At 48.4% G+C, this 22,438-nt stretch overlaps 1 protein-coding gene across 1 annotated transcript in view; it reads right to left on the bottom strand.

Moving 5' to 3' along the window:
* Positions 1 to 234: 234 nt before the first annotated feature.
* WNT3A (Wnt family member 3A) overlaps positions 235 to 22,438 on the bottom strand; it is a 44,138-nt gene continuing 21,934 nt past the window's right edge. Inside the window, exons 3-4 of the mRNA XM_036241488.1 lie at positions 6,775 to 7,040; positions 235 to 714 (exon numbers count right to left, since the gene is read on the bottom strand). Of these exons, the coding sequence (XP_036097381.1) occupies positions 235 to 714; positions 6,775 to 7,040 (746 nt within the window). The remainder of the gene's footprint in view (positions 715 to 6,774; positions 7,041 to 22,438) is intronic.

Raw genomic sequence — 22,438 nt, forward strand, 5'->3', positions numbered from 1 at the left:
TTACTGGTGGGCTGCGCTGGAATACGTGGTGGGGCTGAATCCCCAGCATGGGAGCCCCATCCCTAGAGAAGACTGCGCCCCACCCCAAATCTTCATCCCCGAGCTTCGCCCCATCTCGGAAGGAGCTTTGGACCTGTGGAGAGGAACCACACCCTACTCCAGAGCCGTATACTTGCTCCATCAGAAGACCCAGCCCGATGCGGGAGGACCTCCGTCCCTAGCCAAAGCGCTCTGCTACTTGCAGGTGTGCACGTCGTAGACGCGTGCACACTCCTGGCAGCTCACGTAACAGCACCAGTGGAAGATGCAGAGGCACTTCTCTCGGCGCTGCTCTGCCCGCGCGTTGTGGCCGCGGCCACAGCACAGCAGGTCGCAGCCATCGATGCCAGGCGAGCTCACGTTGCAGGTGCGGTCATGAGTGCCAAAAGAGCCGGTCTCGGGGTTGGGCTCGCAGAAGTTGGGCGAAGCCTCGTAGTACACCAGGTCGCGCTCCGTGGGCACCTTGAAGTAGGTGTAGCGAGGCCGCAGCGTCTCCACCCAGCCGCGCGACTCCCGGTGCTTCTCCACCACCATCTCGGAGGCGCTGTCGTACTTGTCCTTAAGGAAGTCGCCGATGACGCGGAAGTCGGGCTGCGACCACCAGCAGGTCTTTACTTCGCAGCTACCCGACAGCCCGTGGCACTTGCACTTGAGGTGCATATGACTGGCGATGGCCTGCAGGATTGCGGCGGGGACGTCAGGGCCGGTGATCATGCCTGGGTGCATTTGCTCAGGACAATCTCCCAGGACCATGCTCCTTGCCAGCAGCCCTCGTCCCCCAGGCTCACCAGGCAAACCCAGCCCACCTGCCTGCTCCATAAAGAATCTGGGGCTCCCCGGAGGAGCAGGTGCCCTCTCCGTGGGCCTACAGTGGCCTACCCGAGTTCCCCGGAGGGGTAGGGGCAGGGCCTGGGAGCCTCCTTGCTCTCACCTAGGCTGGGTCCAATTCTTAAGCATCCATGACAGAGTGAAGGAAGGCCGGGCTGTAATATAATGATGTAGTGCAGGCATGAAGAAGGAAGGCGTTAATTCTGACTGGGAGAACCCAAGACTGGAGTCCAGAGGTGTATGTGAGCCTATGGCAAGGTTGGGGGCTACCTGAGTGTGGGTAATGGGGGTGGCTTTCATTGGGTACCTTCAGGGCCCAGGAATCCAGGTTCTTGGGTTGTGGGGGATTGGGAAGAGGAGGAGTGAGACAGTGCAAGGGACAAATCTGTTGGGGCCTTAGGGACCTGAGGGTAGACAAACAGCAGGACCTAGTGGAGTAGTGTGTGTTTCTCCCTGTGGGAAGCAGGGAACCCCAGGTTCTCTTCCCTTCTCTCTTTGGGGGAAGAGGTGGGGGTGAGTGACTTAATCAGACCTAGGGTTGCTTTGTCCTCTATGATGGGCACCACCACCCATGAGCCCCTGAGATGTGACTGGTCCAAACTGAGAAGTGCTGTGAGTGTAGACCACATACTGAGTTGCTGTTAAGTCCCCAGACTTTGTACAAGAAGAGTATGCAAAATACCTCATGCATGATTTTAATATTGATTGCATTATTGAAATGACAACATGTTGGGTATAGTAGCTTAGATAAAATTTAGTATTAAAATGACTGTCAACTGTTTTCTTTTAAAATGTGGCTACTAGAAAATTTATTGCACATACATGGCTCCCATTGCACTATTAGATGATGCTGAGCTAAGGCTTCAGGTAGGTTTTGCATCCAGATCCTGCCCCAACTTCATTCCCACCTCCCTGCTGTTTCAACTCTTCCCTCTCATACTGGCCCTTTCCCAGGGCATCTGTGAGTTGCCCCCCACACCAGTCCATTTCTATCTAATCTCCATCCTCTTCTCTTTTGTGGCCAAGCTTTTCCAAACAGGAGTAGCTGCTTCCCACCTCTGCTTCCTCAGTCTCTTGTTTTAGTTTGACTATAATATATAGCTGGGTCTCTTAGTTGGTTAGAATGTGCCATGGATTTAATGCCAGATCAGGGAAAAGAATTGACCAATGAATGCACAAATAAATGGAACAACAAACATCTCTCTCTCTCTCAAGTCAATTAAACACACACACACACACACACACACACACACACACACACACACACACACACAAGTTCTGCACCTATTCTCACACAGTACTTTTTTGACCATCCAAAGTAGTGCCATGTGCCTTTCACAACCTTGTGTTTGGCATTGTCTCTGGACCTCTCATCCCTGTCCCCCACCACTCTGATGCATATTTTCAACTTCTTCCTGCCCTAAGAACTAGAGCATACTTCCAGTTAGACTGATATTTAGTGCTGATGGTACTGGGATTGTTAAATGTCATATTTAGTTGAGCTGTGTGATATGTTATGATTACTTTTCCTTTCCCACAAGATTATTTTTTCTTTATTGATTTTAGAGAGAGAGGAAGGGAGAGGGAGAGAGAGATGGAAACATCGATGAGAGAGAACTGGCAGCCTTCTGCATGCCTCTCACTGGGGACCTGGCCCACAACCTGGGCATGTGCCCTGACTGGGAATTGAACCAGTGACCTCTTGGTGCATGGGTTGATGCCCAACCAGCTGGGCTTCCCACAAGATTTTTTTAAAAAATATTTTTATTGATTTTTAGAGAGAGGAAGGGAGAAAGAGACAGAAAGATTGATGTGAGACTGGAACATCTATGGGCTGGTTCCCTGCGGAAGGTCAAGCCCACAACCCAAGCATGAATGGGGATCAAACCAACAACCTTTTGGTGCACAGGACAATGCTCAACCAACTTAGCCACACTGGCCATGGCTTCTACAAGGTGTTTTGTTGTTGCTTTTAAAATGTATGTATCATGGATTCAGTCTCAAGCTTTCCCTTAATTGTCTAAGTATCTTCTTCAAGACATTCAAACACACCAGGTGTCCTATTGATTTCATCTTGGAGGCATCTTTTTGAGAGGTCTTCTGATAAATTTATGAAATGTGCATGTCTTCAAACAAATCTTTTCTACTTGAAAAGTTGAAAAAATGGTTTTGCTGGCATAAACTTCTTGGCTAAAAAATTTTTCTCCACAGAATTCTGAAAGCATTGCTCCATTTTATTCCAGCATTTATTTGTCTTGGAAACTCTGATGCCATTCTGACTCCTGATACTTTGCGTTAACTCGACCTTCTCCTGGGCAGCTTGGAGGCCATGTCTGTACTAATGGCTTGGTGTGGGTCTCCATTTCTTGTGCCAGACACTTCCTGGGCTTGTGTGGTCTGAAGTGTGTGATCTCCAGTCCTGGAAACTTTCTGCCTTGTTTCTGTGCCAACTTTCCCCATATTTTCTATTCTTTCCTATTTTCTATCTCTTTGTCTTTTTTCCTCTGCTTTGTGGAGGAAAAAAGACAAAGAGATATCTTCCAACCTTTCTACTGAAAGTTTTGTTTCTGCTGTCCTGTTTTTAATTTCTAAGAGCTCTTCTTTTCCTTTCCTAATGTTCTCTTAAATTAACACCCCATTCTAATTTCATGGGTACAGTGTGTTCTATTATCTCTCTGGGGACAGCAATAGTTTTTGAAGTTTTCACCTCTCTTTACAACATCTCTTTTCCTTAAGATTGGCTTTCTTTGTTTTGGTCTTTACCTTTGTGATTGCTGGAGGCTTCCTGGGTGTCTGATGGTCATTGGATGTCTGCTCATATTTAAAAGCAGGGTAATAAAAATCTTGTTGGAAGCTCCTATGCCTGGAAGGGATTGACCAACTTGAGCCCTTGCCCCAGAGTGACCTGAATGCATTGTTTCATTGGAGAATGTCTCTTTTGGGTTTGTGGGATGTCTAGAAACTTCCATTCTTCTGCCTGGGGGTGATCAAGCTTCACTGCAACATTAGATTAGGAAGAGAAATGCATACATAGATAGACTATTTTTATGTGGGTGGCCTCACCCTTAGCTGTGCTTAGGGCTCCTCAGTGTGGATACCCTCTGTTTTACCCTTTTTAGAGAATACCAGACTTTTGGTAAAGAAAGGGTTTGCCAGAGTGCAGGGAGTTGGACAGAAGAGCTGGGGGTTAAAAAGTGCATTTAACATAGACTTTCAACCAGTCTTCCTGTTTTCAGCACCATATTTATCTCTGCTTCTCAAGATACTTGATACTAGTAATTCCTGGGTTGTTTCTCAGATTTTTCCTCTACTGGCTTAAGATTTAACTTTCTTGTGTCTACTAAGACATCAAGTATTGTCTATCTGCTTTTTAACTCTTAAAATTTTGTTGCTATTGTTATTTCTTTTTTTTTTATATGTTCTCAATAGTCTTTATTTATGTTAAAATTCATTCATTGTCATTTTAGTGGGTGTTTAAGAGGGTGCAAAGGGAACTGCCTGTGTTTGCTTTATTGTCTTTAACTGGAAGTCCTCATTCACTCTTCAGTTCTACAATTTCTATGTGACTCTTTAGAAAATCTATTATATTATTTTTATAGTTTCCAGTTCCCTGCTGAAATGTTCAACCTTGCAATTTAGCTTTATGAATGTAAGTGAGCATATTCTAGTATTTAAAGTCCTGTTTCTGTTTCTGTTTTTTTTTTTTTTTTTTTTTCTGATTACCACTTATTTATTGTGTCATCAGTTCATGTGATAGATTATTTTTACTTATGTGTTGGACATTGTGTTTGAAAAATTATTTGCAGAAACAATTTTCAGCTGAAGGTTATCACCCTCCAAAGAAGATTTGTGTGCTTTTTCCAGGTGCGTGAGGATACCAGCATTTGGAATCACCTTAATTCATTCTCAGGTCTTGAGATTTTTTTTAAGCCTGCCCATGTGCACAACAGCTGGTCTGCTTTTGGTTTACCTTTACTCCCTAGTGACCTAAACTGGACAGTGATTTCCTAGAAAGACCACCCTTGGTGGGTCCCTTAGCTCTGTGAGGCCTCTGAAAGTGCAGCTCAGTCTTAGTATATGCACTTTCTTCCACATTAGCAAATAACCCCTGGACAGAAGCTACCCCAGGTACTAGGCTCAGAGTCCTGTCTTTTGGACCTGGGAGTGCTAATTCCTCACTCTATGGTTAGTTATTTGACACTTAAAAATCATTTTATGGAAGTGTAGTATATAAAAATGTATATGTCATAATCTAAAACCTGACAAAATTTCACAAACCACCAGTTCCTCAGAAACTCCCATCATGCTCTTTTTCAGTGGTAGTCCTCCCCTTTTTTAAGGCACTGATTCTGACAGCATTTTCTTGATGACTAATGATATTGAGCACCTTTTCATATATTTATTGGCCATTTTTATATTTTCTTTTGTGATGTGGTTTTCCATTTTTAGCCAGCTTTTCTATTGGATTATTTTTTAAAACAAGATAGAGTTCTTCTTATAGCTTTCATGTATTTTTAGAGATATATTATTTCCTCCTGTGTGGGTTGTGTTTTCAGTTTCATAGTGCTGCCTTTTATAAATAGACATTCTTAATTTAAATACAGTCCACATTATTATATTTTCCTTTGGCCTGTCTAAGAAATCTTTGCCTACCCCAAAGATGTCTCCTATGTTTTCTTCTAGCATTTTTTGTTTGTTTGTTTTACCTTTCCCATCTAGGTTTATAATTAGTTATATATATATGGTGCGAGGTAGAGGTCAACATTATTTTTTTTCATATTGTGATTCAATTGACTGAGTACCATTTATTGAAAAGCCCATTTCCCCTTCTGCACTGCATTATCTTACCTGTGATAAATCAGGTGACTGTATATAGTGAGCACTCTTTACTTTTACTTTTTATATTTCAACCTGCATTTGTACTTGTCTTCAACAGGAAGATGAGTCTGACTCACCTAGTCCCCGTTGTTGGAAGTTGAACATCCCTGTTCACTTTTTAGTCCTCTGCAATCCCCTGGTTCCACTTGGCAAAGCTAGTGCCATCTTTGTGTTGTTAAATCTACTGGACACCTATAGGTCCTTACATAGTCACTTGTATCAGCGATCAGTCCTCTATCAGTTTCTCATTAAACTTCTCACAAAGCCCTCAAAGCTTGATCCCATCAGCTTCTCCATCCCCCCAAACTCTCTTTCTCCTTCTGTTTTTCATATTCTACCAAAACTAATTCATGTGCAGTCTCACCTCTGGGCTGCCTGAAGGCTCTCCTGGCCTCCCTGCACCTAGATAATTGCCATTAGTCTGCATTTCTTCACTCACCGCCCTTGGCAGCAGAATTCTTTTTTTGAGACTCCAGCCTGGGTATGGACCCTCCACTATGCCATGCCACCTTGTGTGTGTGTATTTCCTCATCACAGAGCTTCCCAGATATGCTGTAGCCACCCGGCTGTCTCTCTCTTGTTGTACAGGAGCTCCTACAAAGCAGGCCTTTATCCCATCTCCTTTCCTGTGACCCTCAACTCCAGAGGTGAACCTACTATTCTGTGGGAGTACCCTAGACACTTGTGGAGCAACTGTGTAGTGTTGTGTTTCAGACAACTCTGGGCAGGAGGTGAGTAGACCCTCCAGCCTGGCCACCACAGACAGCCCTCCCACAGCCCCCACCAGATCATACTCCTCAAGGAACCAGGGGTATGCTCAGAGAGTCCAGGAACATCTCCAGTGCACAAAGGGCTGTGGCCAGATGTTCCCCAGCACCCCAGGATGCACAGGGAAGTGGTCAGAGGGCTCCCAGTACCCCAGAATGCACAAGACCATGGTCAGAGGCCCCCCAACACCCAAGAATGCACAAGGCAGTGGTCAGAGGGCTCCCAGATGCATCCCTAGGACACATAGGGTCATGTGCTTACCTGGCGCCCCGCCTCATTGTTGTGGCGGTTCATCGCAGAGCGGGCGTCAGGCCTATTCTCTCTTGCATCCGCAAACTCCCGAGACACCATCCCACCAAACTCGATGTCCTCGCTGCAGCCACCCCATTTCCAGCCTTGGCCCGGTGAGCCCTGGTGATGGCTGCTACATCCACAGATGGCAGCGGAGCCCTCAGCGCATGAGCGCGTCACTGCGAAGGCCACGCCGGCGGAGGCGATGGCATGTACGAAGGCGGACTCTCGGGTGGCTGTGGAGAGAGGCGTGAGGTGGGCAGGGCTGGAGAGAGAGGGATGCATGTCCCCAAAGGATCCAAGGAGGAGGGAGAGCTTCACCAAAGAAAGTACACCGAGGGCCAAGGAACCCAAGAAATGATGTTGGACCGTACTTGTCCTAGTGGGGAAGTGTAGGGACCTGAGAATCCTGCATACTGCTGGCTGGAGGGAAATGGGAGCACCCCTTGGAAATCGACTTGGCAGCTTCTAAAAAACATGCACATACTACCTGACCTGGCCATCAGCTCCCAGGTATTTACTCTGAGGAAGCCCGCATTGATGAGGAAGATCAGGAAGCAAATGTCAGGGCCGTTTCATTAGTAACAGCCCCAAACTGGCAGCTCCCAAATGTCTATCAATAGGTGAATGGATAAAAAACTGGTGTAAGATAAATAAGTCCTGGGATATAATATACTGGGTGGTGACTGTAGTTAACACTGCTGTATTGTATACCTAAAAGTTGCTAAAAGAGTACCTCTTGTGTTATCACCACACACAAAAAATAGTAACCACATGAAGTGATGAATGTTAACTACTATTATTGTGTGATAATTTCACAATGTATAACATATCAAATCATGTTGTACACTTGAAACTAATACAATGTCAATTGTATCTTCATAAAATTATATATGTCAATTATATCTTCATAAAAAATTGTGGCATTTCCATAAAATGGAATTCTATTCAGCAGTAATTAGAAAAAAAGCATGATGCTTCTCAAAATAATCAGGCTGACTGAAAAAAGACCACTCTCATAGCCCTGAAGTGCAGCAACCCTCTGCCCAGATTTCCTGGTAGGAGCTTTCAGCAGCCTGACCACTCACCCAGACCGTGGCTCTGGCCCACATGCTGCTACGTATGCTGCTATTCTGCTTGCACATCTTTCCCCTCCTTCACCCAGACTCCAGGCACTGCAAGGACCACAGGTTCCCAGTGCACACCTCACCCTCTGCTGGCTCCACATGCTCAGGCCTGGGGATGCCTAAGGGCTGCTGGATGTCTGCCCCCGGATGGCCTCCAGGCCTCTGTTAACCTAAGGGCTGGTATTGGAGCTGCCTGGGCCCCTGCATGAAACCTTTTGTTTCCACACATGGGAAACTGAGTCAGAGGAAGTGACATTGGTTTTGCAGAAGGGGGAGGGCTGGAGTTTGGGAAGAAGAAGCTGGTAAGGCAGCAGGATCAGACATAGGTGTATGTGGGTATCCAGGGAGGTCTACCTGGACCTTGCAGTGTAGGGTAGGCCTGGCCTGACCCTGGTAGACAGAGCCTGGAGCAGCTGGTCTTGAAAGAAGATAGGAAGCAGACAGAGAGAAGACAGAAGGCAGGGGTATTCTGCTGGGCTGGCAGGACCAGAAGGAAGCACAGGGCATATTGGGGGCAGCCTGGCATCCCCTAGCAGGACTTTCCCTGAGGGGATGAATGCATTGCCTCCTGGGTATGTGTAAACATTTAGATTGCTCTGGGTTCAGGATAAAGAGGTGGGACTGCCCTGGGTACCCAGCTCACCATTCCACAGGCTTCATATGGAGCACCTGCTGCTTGCCAAGCCCTGCTGGAGAAACAAACAGCAGGGAGCCAGATGGCTTCCTGGAGTTTACCTTAAACTAGTAGGAATTTTAAAAACCTAGCAAAAACTCTCAGGACTTTGGAGCCCAGCAGGCCCAGGTTAACCTTGGCTTGGCTCTGATGGCTTGTGTGCCTTAGGTGTCTCTGCTGCCCTCATGTGGGGTCTTGCACCCCAGTTTTCTTGGCTCTGGCTCCTGTCTCTCCTCAGGTCCTGGGTTGGCAGGAGGGAGAAGGGAGCAGGAGAGATGTGGAAACAGGACTGAATAGGGCAATGGGTGAGTGTCCTGTTGTGTTCCTCCAAGCTTCTCCTGGTCAGAGGCCTCATGCAGGCCTAGACCCTGATGGCTATGGAAGAGTAATGGGGGAGGGTGCTACTGTCCCCTCACCCTACCTTAATGCCTAGGGGCCTTTTGTTCTGGGAGTGGTATGGGTAGGTGGGCTCCACCCTGAGGAGCGAGCAGAGGTTTCAAGCTGCTTCCAGGTTTGCAGTCCAGGATGCATGCCCTAGCCACTCCCCCATGCATGCATACACTCAAACTTACTCACCCAGCTTCATTCACATCCACACACACATTACCAAAATGCACATTTCCTCAGATACCAAGAGGAAGTGCCCTCTGCACTGGCCTCCCCCTGGCCATCTGGCCACACTTGTACTTTTGCTTTTGGTGACTCTTTCCATAGATTTGCCAACATTTTCTGATAGCCCTGTGCAGACTCTGGGCACCCTGTGTCCTTTTTGGGCTCTGGCCAGAGCAGGCCTGGACTCTCCCTGCTTTCAGGAAGCTGTGGGCCATGCACCCAGCCATAAACCCTAGAAGGCCCATCCTGCTTACTTAGCCCTTCCCCAGGAGTCCAGCCCTCAGCATCTCCCACCAGACCAGAAGGAACTCCTGGTTGGAACCTGCACCACAGCCTCCAGCTTCCTCCTACATCCATATGTACCACACACAGAGACACATGGACACACACACAGATACACACACAAATATGCATACACACGTACATAAAAAACATAGAGACACATATATACCCGTAAACACTCTCACATACAGACACAGACACATAGACACCCAGACACACATAAATACATGTAGACACATGCATACATACAGACACACACCCATAAGACACTCTCTTACACACAGACACATAGAAACACACATAGACACAAAAAGACATACACAAATGCATGCATACATATGTGTACACACAGATACACACACCCATAGACACTCTCACAACACAGACACACACATGTATAGACATTCACTCTCACATATACTGGCCACACAGCCACACACACACACACACACACACACACACATATGCACACACACCCATAAATACTGCCTCTCTCACTCACACACACACACACACAAACACACATGAGCACATACACACACACATATATACACAGAGAGACATGGACACACAAACATGTATGCACACACATATATGCACACACAAACACACACATATACATTCTCTCACACTCACAGACACACACACAAACATACATGCGCATACATGCTCACATACATGCATAAACATATACATACACAGGCCACTAGTGCAGTGGTTTGCCCCTTCTTGAGTTCTTGATCAAACACAGGCCTCCTCCTGCCTGTGTGTTGCCCTCCCAGTCCTTCTGGCCACTACCTGGCCTCCAGCCACACTCAGCTATTGTCCTTCCCTCAGTTTTTTCCAGGTGTTCCAATGATCATGTGACACCTGCCTTATCCCACTCCCCACTCCTTAGGGCACAGGACAGGATTCTGTGGCATGATCTGCTCTTGGCTCCTCAGGCTCCCAGGCACCATGGACCTCCCTCCTTCACCCGCTTGGTCTGGAAGCCAGCTGAAGCAGAAACCGTGTCCTGTTCACCTTTTGTTTTTAATCAAGAGCACTAGACAGTCACACAGATGGTTGCTGAGGAGTAAAGACCTGGTCTGAAGAGAGGACAGGGATCCTGATCTGGAACAGGGTATCCAACAGGATCTGAGCCCATATGGGCAGGCTCACACTATGGGGTTCAGCTCTCTGACCCTCCACATCTTGTCTTAGAACAGATCTACAGAATATCTCCCCTCATTTTCCCCTTTCTCAAATGTCTTTCTAAGACTTATGAAGCCCCTACCCTGTTTTCCTTACATAAGACAATGAATCAGTGCACAGGCAGGCCTGCAGAAGCCTTCTGCTGCCCCAAGGCGTCTAAGTGAATAAATACTGAACACAGACCCCTTCCCCTCCTGTCTCTACACTCAGCAGAGCTCCCAACCTTATTTTGTATTCTCAAGGACTCAGGCTGCCTCCTCTCCACTTCTCAGGCCTTCGACCCTCAACTCTTCGCTTCTTCTCCTCTCCAGGGCCCAGCCTGATTCCTTCTCTCCCACCAGTGCAGCCTAAGTTAGGGGCTGTTGTTCGGATGGCCTGTGGACTCCTTGGGGGCCAGCTTTCCTGGCCACCCCTCCCAGGGCAGTGCAGGGCACAAGGCAGAGTCGGTATGTCCCAGGCACTCCTGGGACCCTCCACATACAGCCTGGTGCCTATCTCCACTGCACCCTCTCACTCTCAGCTGGTCGAAGGCCCTGGTCACCCTTCTCAAAGGTCTCCAAGGTCCCCAACCCCAGCAGAGCCTGCCTTCCAGCCTAGGGAGTTCAGGGCAGACTCCTACAGGAGGACCCTGGCTCTACCCTTCCCTCTATGCCAGCCCCTCCCCACCACTCTCTTCTATGGAGATAAGGGCAGAGCAAGCAGGGCCTTGCCCCACAGCTCTAAACAAGGGGTTGAAGATCCCTGCTTATTGACCTCAGGCAAACAGCCTAGGGCCTCCGGACACACTTGAGAGGTGGGGGTAGGGGGTTTTGGGGATTTCCACTTGAAAAAGAATTCTTTTTTGTTTTTGTTTTTTTGGCTAATCCTTATCCGAGGATATTTTTTCATTGATTTTTTTTTTAGATAGAGTGGAAGGGAGGGAGGGAGGGGGGAGAGACAGAGAAACATCAGTTTGAGAGAGACATATCAATTGGTTGCCTCCCATACAGCCCCAGGGACTAACTTGCAACCCAGGTATGTGCCCTTGACCAGGAATCAAACCTGTGATCCCTCAGTCCACAGGCCGATGCTCTAACTGCTAAGCCAAACTGAATGAATTATTTTTGCCTAGTTCTGTCACCAGCTAGCTGTGCAGTCCTACACACATCCCCTACCCACCTGTGGGCCTCAATGTCCCCTTCTGCCAGATAAGAGAATCTCTCCTCAGATAAAATTCTGATGGCTAAGGATACCCTCAATTTGGTCATGAAGAAAAGAAGTCTCTGCTTCATATTTCAGAAAAACGTGATATGATTTGTTCTGGTAAAGGAAGTACATTTTAAAACTGAAGACACACGTCTGAGCAGTTCCCTGAGATACTGGTCCAGCACCAAAAAAAAAACAAAACTATGACTCTGCATTGGAGAAACCGAGCAGGCCCACCTCACCAGAGGGACCAAGGTGGCCATCACCAGCAATGGGGCAGACACCATGCACCATGCACCTCCCCAGATGGTGACAACCCATTGCTTTCAAGGTATTCTTGCCAAAGATGCATAACCTTTATCTAATTCTCAGGAAATCCAGAGGCCTGAGCAGGCTCCTTCCAGTCTCAAGGGCATGAAGGACAAGGGCCTACATAAGATCCTGGACAAAAAAGGAACATTGGTAAAAAAAAAATGGGTGAAACCCAGGTAAGGTCTGAAACTTAGTTTTGATGGATGCAGCTGGGTTTGTGTGATGTCAGCCCTGGGAAAAGCCTAGGAGTAGATTTGGACTCACTCCTGTAATGTTTCTATAAGTTGACACTTATTTTCAGAGAAAAAGTTAAAATGCACTCTGAGGCCATACAGAAGGAAGACCCCGGAATGCCCATGTGGCTTTAATCCAGGGTGACAAGGAGGCTTTTGGGGGTTCATAACCATCCCAAAACCATTAGCAGGAATGACAAGGCATGTCTGAAAACTTGCTCTGGTTTCTGGATAGAGAACCCATTGCCTTGATCAGATTTCCATAGGGGTTTGAACAGTAAGGTCATGACTCAGGGACTGGAATGTAAACTCAAGTTTACAGAGGAGGGCGACAGGGCTCCCCTAAGGTCATGGGTGTGGAGAGTCTAGAGCCCAGTGGCTGTGCCAGTCACAGCAAAGCTTTTATCAGCAGACAGCAACGTCTGCAGAGGTTCCTGCTTCTGAGCAAGGGATGGGGAGCCATCCCGCCCTGGGAAGGCACCTCCTTCACCAGCAAAATGTCTTCCTCTCAATGCACTGTGCCAGGTCAAGAAAGAAGGAGGCCACACAGTCTACTGTGGTGGCGGTGGAGGGGTACTTAAGGACCAACACTGCTAGTTTGTCATGTCTCTGGCTAGGAGATTGGATAAGTTTCTTGAGCTACCTCAGGCCTGTTCTACTCCTTTCAGGCCCAGGACTCTCTCTCTCGCTCTCTCTCTCTCTTTTTAAAATATTTGTATTAATTTTTTAGAGAGAGAGGAAGGGAGAGAGAGAGATAGAATCATCAATGTGAGAGAGAAACATCTATTGTTTGCCTCCTGCATGCCCCCTACTGGAGATCAAGCCTGCAACCCAGGCATGTGCCCTGACTGGGAATTGAACAGGGATTTCTCAGTCCATGAGAGGATACTCAATCCACTGAGCCACACTGGGTGGGCTCAGGCCCAGGACTTTTATTACCACAGTGTGATCAGGCTGGGAAAATGAAGACAGGGATCACATGACAAAGTCATTCTGTAAGACATGCATCTTCCACCAGGAAAACCATCTTCCCAACTTACTGTTGTCTCATTAGTAATTATTTATTGAGTTTATGCAAAATGCCAATGATTCATCCTTTCTTTCATCCATTTCCCATCCATCCGTCTCCCATCCATCCATCCATCCATTTATCTACCATCCATCCACTGTCTATCCATCTCCTATCTGCCCAACAATCCTTTAATCCATCCAGGATCCAAGAGTCTATAATGAGTCATACACTAAATTCAGAACTAGGAACATGAGACAAGTAAAATGCAAGGTGCCCATTCTGAAGAGCCAAAGTAAGAAATTGGAAAAAAAGTAGATTGCTGCTCCATATGATGAAGTTTCTAACAACCCAAACTTTCGAAAGTTGAAAGAGCTACGTGTCCCAGTGGTAATTAAGCAGAAGCTGGATGACCGACCCACTGTCAGGTGGAGAGAATCTATGCACTGGGAAGGAAGAGGGTGAGCCAAAGGAATCCTTCCATACCTTTAGTAGTAGGCTCTACTGTTGCAAGTCAGATTCTTTGCTTTTTGCTGTGTGGAGTCATCTGCCTTTGGGAGCTTACAGTTCATGAGGAAGAGAGTAGGGGGAATAAGGCAACATGAGAAGTAGGTTTGTCAACATAAGCTTTGGGACAGGCCTGGGATGGATGGATGGATGGTGGATGGGTAGATCAATAGATGAACTGATGGAAGGGTAGGTGGATAGATAATTAGTGGATGGTGCATAGAGAATAGATGGGTGGGTGAATGGGTGGATGGTGGATGGATAGATGGATAGATAATAGATGGATGGTGGATGGTGGATGGGTGGGAAGAGTCTTGTGCAGATGAGGGAGTCCTGTGTGGCAAGAACTGAGCATCTGGAGGAGGGCAGGAAGAGCTGCCCAATGGAGACCATCACAGCCAACACCAGTGCAGCCTTAGGTGTGGGGAGCCAAGTATCACCCCTGAGATGGGCTTTGGCAGTTACTTTGCCTCCCAGAACTTAGAACTAAAAGAATCTTGCCCTGGCCAGTTTGTCTTAGTGGTTAGAGCATTGGCCTGCAGGGGTTATAGGTTCCATTCCCGGTCAAGAACATGTATCTGGGTCACAGGTTCAATCCCCGGCCCTGGTTGGGGTGGTGCAGGAGGCAACCAATTGATGTATCTCTCTCATATCAATGTTTTTCTCCCTCTCTCTCTTTTCCTCTCTGCCTATCTCTCCCTCCTCCTTCCCCCCCCCCCTCTCTCCCTCCCTTCCACTCTAAGGAGCAATGGAAAAATATCCTCGGGTAAGGGAAAAAAAATTTAAAAAAAGAAAGAAAGAACTAAAGGGATCTTGTTTCCAAGGCTTGTCAAGTACCAGAGATCATTTGGGAACTGAAAAAGGACTGCCAAGTATTGTTACTTTTTCAATAGAGGGCAAAACATATAAAAAATGACTGTCATAATTTCAGAAAATGATGTTTTAACATCAAAAAGGCTGTATTTCTAAAATCCTGTATGTTGAAGAAAGTTCCAGAAATTATTCCAAGGATCTTGTCTTTCACATTTCACCATGAAGCTGATCAGTTGACAACTATTTATTGAGTACCAACTGTTTTAATTGTGGACAAAAAGGCCCTAGTCTCTGTCCCCAAGCTGACCTTTCCTCAGGGAGATCACTCAGGAGGTCATTTCAGTCAGATTGATAGGAAGGCACAGCTTGGAGGCTGCACTGCTTCAGACTTTGAATCCTTTATCGCTGATGAGAGAACTGGTCCAGACAGGAAGAGGAGTGCTCTGCTTAGCCCCAGCAACATGCAAAGGCTAGGAGCAGGTCAGCCACTGGTCCCAGGCTGCACAGCAGGGAGTACAGTTTCCAGACAGAGGGTCCTGGGAGAGGCTTCTGCACACCCAGCAAGGAATCCTAAGACTCCACCAGGCTCTTTCTGTTACTGCAGCCTTGAGGAGGCGGGGACCCCATTGCCATGGTGAGTTGAGGAGATGCCCACCTGTCCTCTCCTGGGAGGGGAAGGCTGAGGGCACTAATACTGGATGAGGAGGAGGTGTTCTTGGGATAAGCCCATTGGCCTGAAGAGACACTGCAATGAACTTTCTGAGGGACAAGGGTGACTTCAGTCAGTGGAGGTTCTTGGAAGGGGTCTGTGGTTCAAACGTGATTTCTGAACAGTAAACTGAAGCTCCTGGGTTCTGACTGTGGGGTTCACTAGGTGATCTCTTTGGGAAACTCTGCAGGGACAAGGTCACCCAAGCCCTATGTCACTGCAGGCCCACCAGTGGGCCTGGGGCCACAGTTCTTGGGGACATCTATACCTATAAAAGGTCCCAGGTGATTCCCATGTATCCCCAGCTGTGGAGCACTTGTGCCTACACTGGGCTAGATGAGGAGGAGGTAGGACTCCTGGGATGAACCCCCAGCCTCCATTATGAGCTCAGATATGTAAGCCTCCTCATCTGGACAGTGGCCAGACCCAGCAGGTGTGTGGGAGGGGAGGAGCTCGCATGAAGGTCTCTGACACACTCCCTGGTCCCGTGTTCCCACGGTGGGCTGTGTGTCTCTGACCTGGTCTGTATGTGAAGCTAGGCCCTTGGTCATTGACCTGTGGGACTCAGGGGCCTAGACATTGTCACTTGGTGGCCAGGCAGGTACTCAGCCAAAGGCAGGGTGGGGTGTGACATCCTTAGGAGCTGCAGGACCTGCTTGTTAGAATCTCTTCTTGGCTGACCTCCTTCCTCACCTGGTTGCAGCTTTCCCTCCACCATGGGCTCCTGGGCTCCATCTCTGCTTGGGTCAGTGCTGATCTTCAAGCCTCTGTGGGGTCCTCTGTGGGTCACTTTGCCCCTGCCTGCCTATAAGCATTACTGGCGCATCACAGAGAGAACTGGAGTCCCATTAATCATGCTGTACTCCCAGCCTCCTTCTCTGGGCCTTCCAACCTCCAGAGTTCTGCCTTATAAGAGGCCTTACAAAGTTCTGCCCACTTGGCAGGTGGAGGTCTAGGGCACTCCTAGAGCATTCAGTGGGTTGGCACCTCTCCCCCAATCAATGCCTCAAGACTAAGGCCCTGCTAGGCCAGGGCTGGCCAGTGCCTCCCTTTCCACAATGCCTACCTTCTCTGGTCCCAGAGTGAGGTGGGCAGTGTAGGTGATGGTGGGGGGTCACAATGGCATCTGGTAAAACTGCATCCTGGAGCCACCTGAGAGTGGAATTTGGCTGGCACCCCACTGTGGCTAAAGCCCCTGACACCGCCCCTCCAGCAGTGTGGCAGTATCCTCTGATTACCTGCTGGGGCTAATAAATTTGGCTTTGTGAGCCACTGTCATGCTGCGTTAAGCCCACAATGGCTGGTGATATTTTATATGAATTTCCCCCTTGTGTGTGATTAGGCCATGGCAAGCTGGTCATAGCAACCAGGAGGTATTTGCAGTGAGTGCTGTTCACACGCCGAACATGGTCCTTGGGCGTGTGAATCCAGCAGCATTTTCACTTTTCTCTGTGTTTAATCTTGTTGTCCTGGTGGGCACATTGTGCTCTGAGCTGGGCGAGGCGGGGTCTTGTAAGGTTTCTCTGGCGCCTTCATCCCCTCCCACTGGGAAGAGTTAATGATATAGGCGGGAGCCGCCACCACCCAGCATAGAAACACTTTCTGATGAGGGTCCTGGTTTGGAGATGCTGATCCCCTCGAGGGCCTCCTATTCAGGCCCCTCTTGAGCACTGAGCCCAACTTGTGCCTACACCGGGCACTCCCAGGGAGGCAGCAGACCACCTCTTGAAGCATGTCCAGGGAAAGGGCCCTGCCAGGGAGGGTACAGGGCATGCTGCCCCCCTCCTGCTCCTACCCAGCCCAGTCCTCCAACAAGAATAGAGAAGATTAGGGTATGGGGTACATACCTGCTGAGAACTTGATGGATCCCCCCAGACCTTACCTTAGAAAGCTTAAGGGTCCTGGGGAACTGATGAGTACTCTGAAGTGATGGGTTCCTGGCCCTGCTCACACCAAGGGCACAGAATGCATGAACAGACACAGCCTAGTGCCTGGGGTCATTGGAGGATGCAGCTAGGGGCCGCTTCTCATCCCCACTGTGGATGACTCACCCCCCATGGCCCCTTGCATTGCTCTAAGGTGAAATACTCCACCTGGCTGGAGCCCAGCTCCCTGCAAAGTCATGTGCCACAGGAGAGTCCCCCTCATGCTTGGGCCCTAGGCTGACCACATGCCATTGTGCTCCCCAGGGGCATGACCTGGCTGGCCCTCCTTCAGGGTGTCTGCTGTGCTGAGGTTCTGAGCTCTGAGACTTGCCTTTCCTGCCCTACAGCCTCCCCATTCCTTTACCTCATGGGGTCAAGATGAGGTGTTGGCCAGCTCTGGGGAAAGCAGGCCCTCCAGGTGTGCAGAACCCTGTCAGGGGTGGGGAACAGATAACTAACAATCCTATGCCAGCCTCCATGTACTCAAAAATTCTTCAAATGCTTTTTGCCCTGCGATGCAAGTTAAAACATCCTACTGCCTTCGAAGCAGGGGTGTGGGGCACTTGTCTCAAGCCAGGGGGCACTTGTCACTTAACCCCACCTTCCCGGCCAACACATTCTGTGGGTCTAGTCCCTGGCCAGGCAGGTGGCAGACATTGTGTGTGTGTGCGCGCGTGTGTATATGTGTGTATGTACACATGTGTATGTGTGCTGTGAGCATACATTCTTTCCTCATATCCTCACACACCCCACATACACTCACACATGCTCACACAAAGCTGGGCTTCTCTCCTCAGCTGGCTGGGTGGTGTTAAGCTCTGTTCAAGAAGGTCCTCAGTGGGGGTGCGGCCGGAGCTCTGTGGACCCTGCCAGAAAGCCTGGGTGACCCCTGACATGATTAGGGTTGCTCTGACCCCAATCCAGTCAGATTGATTATAATCAGGGGGCAGCTCTGTCCCAGAGCTGCCTTTTCTCTGTGACACCTTGCCAGCTCCTTCCTCTGAGTCATTCACCACAATGATCAGGCCATTTCTCAGCCCTGTGGCAGGTGAGGGAGAGCAGGGCTTCCTCTGTCCCATTTAGACCAGGTTGTGAAGGGTAGGGGCTGAAACAATTGTAATCTAGCAGAAAAGGGAGGAAGTTGAATATGTGAGAGGGAGGAGGAGTGGGAGAGACTGGATAGGGGGAGCCAGAGGAAGCAAGGAACAGAGACAGAGCTTGGACGTAGGAGGAGTGGATGTGGGGAAGTGGACATGGAGAGTGGACATGGGAGGTGTGAATGTGAAGTAGTGGATGTGGTGGGAGTGAGTGTGGTAGAAGTGAATGTGGGGGCATGGACATGGGAAACTAGATGTGGAGAGAGTTGACACGGGGAGAGTGAACATGGGAGAGTGGATGTGGGGAATGAGACATGTGGGAATGGTTTTGGGGGTGTGGATGTGGGAGGGTAGACACGGGGGAGTGGGCATGGAGTAGTAGACATGGGGGAGTGGATATAGGGAGAGTGGACGTGGGAGTTTGAATATGGGAGATTGGACATGGAAGGAGAGGGTGTGAGAGAGTGGATATAGTGGGAGTGGATGTGGAAGAGTTGATGTAGGGACTTTGGGAGAGGATGTTGGGAGAGTAGACATGGTGGAAGTGGACACGGGGGAGTTGATACAGGGAGAGTGGACATGGAGGGAGAGGATGTAGGAGAGTGAGCATGGTGGGAGTGGACATGGAGTAGTGGACATGGTGGGAGTGGGTATGGTGGAAGTTGATGTGGGGGCGTGGACATGGGGGAATAGATGTGGGAAGAATTGACATGGAGAGAGTGAACATGGGAGAGTGGATGTAGGGGATCGGATATGAGGGAGTGGCTTTGGGGATGTGGACATGGGGAGGGTGGACGTTGGGAGAGGGAAATTGGAGTAGTGGACATAGGGGAGTGGATGTAAGGAAAGTGAATGTGGTATAGTGAACATAGATGAGTGGACATTGGGGTATAGGAGGCCAGGACACTGAGGTTGCAGGAGTGTCCCTGTGGCCTGCTGGTGTTTAGACTTCCCAGGAGAGGCTTTTGGGGAAGTTAGGGGGTGCAGAAGAGGATGGCTGCTCCCTAGGCCCTGGGTACCTTCAGGGCCTGCTCTGTCCTGGAAAGCCTCTGCTGACTCCACATGGGCTGGGGTACCCTCAGGAGTCCTGGTCGGGCACCTCATCTTGCCATATTTTCTCACTTGTAACCATAGCTCTGGCTCATCTGATGGGTATTAGGATTCAATTTGTTGCTTGGTGTAAAACCCTGAGCACTCCACCAGGACGCATTGTATACATGTTGTACAGGAAGAGAGAAAACTCTTTGAGATCTAGCTCAAGTGCCATTTCCCCTGAGAAATCTGTTCACACGGGGATACCCAGGCACATATCTTGTCTTTTAGCCACTGGCTCCAAACCTCCTTACTAAATACCTACTATGTGCCAGCACACATATTGGAACTACCCCGTGCATATACTATGCACCTGCTGAGCATGGGGTGGGGCACGTGAGACTCTTATCCCAGAGAGGAATGGCGTTAGTGGGGCAGAGATGGAGCCAAGAAATGCAGAGCAGCTCTGGGGGCCTGGAGCCGCTGCCCACATGGGACCTGTGGACTGAGAGTTGAAGAATGAGGAGGAGCTGGACAAGATGAGGACTTTGATGACAGGGGCAAAAAGACTGCCCTTGTTTCAGACTGTGGGGTGCAGCGAAGTAGGGTACAGGAGTGGGTAGCTCTGGGCCTTTAGGTAAGATCTATGAAAGCGTCATCTGAAATACACAGGGAGCAGGGAGCACCTGGGGAGAAGGCATGACACTGAGTGACACCTTGGGGGCAGAAACACAGAAGGGAGTGGATGAGGCCTCAGGGAAACAGATCTCAGGGCTTCAACGACCTTGCTGAGATGCTTGCAGGTCTGAGTATAGCTGGAGAATTTTGGTTTGGAGCTGAGTATGAAATGACTTGATGGACTAATGTGTAAAGAAAGGAACCTACATCCAGTGAGGGTGATGCTGTGCCCCATGGGGCCTACCCCAGGGGCCATGTATCCCTGGGGTACATTGTATGGGTGGTTTCAAGGCATCCTTGCTTAGGCTCCTACCTCTCCTTCCAGGGCCACCCTCTTCCACTCTGCCCAAGAGGAGACTCTTGGTCTTCCTGGCATGTGGCCAGTCTGGTGTTGGCTATGGCAACTGGGCCACAAAACCCTGTGTAAATCAGGTGCTTCCAATTCCTCATTTTCCACAGAATGAAAGAGAATCCAATTGTGTCACAAGCTGATAGATTTCTAAAACTTTTTAAAAAATATGTTTTTATTGATTTTTGAGAGAGAGAGGAAGGGAGAAGGAGAAAGATAGAAACATGAATCAGCTGCATCCTGCATGCCCCCTGCTGGGGATCAAGCCTGCAACCTGGGCATATGCCCTGACCAGGAATCAAACCTGCATCCTCTTGGTGCCTGCCTGGGTCGAAGCTCAACCACTAAGCCACTCTGGCCAGGCAGATTTTTAAAACTTTTTGATGATAGATTGCTATGTGATTTTTGGCACATCTAACTAAAGAAAAACAAATGCAAATAATCAAAAGACACATTATATATTTATAAAAACACTCCCACATTACCTCTTCATGCAAACTGGTATCCTCACACCAAGATCTATAAAACTAGCTAACATTATACCAGTGGTGAAAGACTGAAAGCTATTCCTCAAAGATCAGGAGAAAATCGTGGGTGGCAGCCACTCGATGTGTCCCTTTCACGTCGATGTTTCTCTCTCTCTCTCTCCCTCCCACTCTATCTGTACAAAAATTGCAAAAATGTCCTCGGGTGAGGATAAAAAAAAAAAAAAAAGATCAGGAGAAAATCAGGAGGAACACTGCCCACTGCTCGTCAACATTGTCCTGGAGGCTGCAGCTAGGCCAACTGAGCAAGAAAGAGAAACAAAGAACACCCAGATTGGAAGGAAGAAGGAAAACAACCTTTATTAGCAAATAATATGAAAATCCTAAGGAATGCACAAAAACTATCAGAACTGATAAAACTTCAGCAAGGTTACAAGAGTATGAGATGAATATTAAAATTTGACTTTTTTTTCTTTTTTAGTACCAGCAATGAACAATCTAAACATAAGATTAAGAAAACAATTCCACCTACCATAGCACCAAAAAGAATAAAATACTTAGAAATAAATTTAACAAAAGTAGTGCAAGACTTGTATACTGAAAACAACAAAACATCATTGAAAGAAATTAAAGACCAAAGTAAACTGAAAGACATCCCATGTTTATGGACCAGGAGACAATATTGTTAAGATGGCCAAACTCCCAAAATAATCTTCAGATACAATGCAATCCTTAAAAATCCAAGCTTTTTGCAGAAATTGATGAGCTGATCCTAATACTCATATTAAGGGGCCCCAAATAGCCAAAACACCAAAACAAGCCTGGAAAAGCAGAACAAAGTTGGGAGACTCATACTTCCAGGGTTCAAAACTTTCTGCAGGTAATCAAGATGGCATGGTATGGGCATCAATGTAGACATGTGGACCAATGGGTTAGAATAGAGACCAGAAATAATCCCATACTTCCTTCTCCGGCTTCCAGGTGGGGCCCAACCCCATCTGAGATAGCCTTCCTCCACCACTGGATGGCAGTCTCTCCAGGTAGGACAGACTTCTGCCTTCTTCCCTAAATCCTGTTGTTTCCTTCTAGGGGAGTGGCAACCCTAGGAGTCCCCATCTGGCTTATGGAGCCAGGAACCTAGATGGCACTGGGACCCTGTCTGGGGTTTCTGGCCACGGTGCAAGTGCTGAACATGCCTCCCTGTTCCAAAATACCACCAACCAAGGCTCAGCATGGGACTCACATAGACATCAAATGCACCACATACATACTTGCATACATATATACCACACAATGCATACTTACACACATGTGCACATTTGTGTGCACACTCGCACAGACACCATATACATGGACACACCACACACACTACATACATATGCTCAAACATGGGCACATACATACACACGCAG

Source organism: Molossus molossus, unplaced genomic scaffold, assembly GCF_014108415.1.
Source record: "Molossus molossus isolate mMolMol1 unplaced genomic scaffold, mMolMol1.p scaffold_m16_p_4, whole genome shotgun sequence".
Lineage (NCBI taxonomy): Eukaryota > Metazoa > Chordata > Mammalia > Chiroptera > Molossidae > Molossus > Molossus molossus.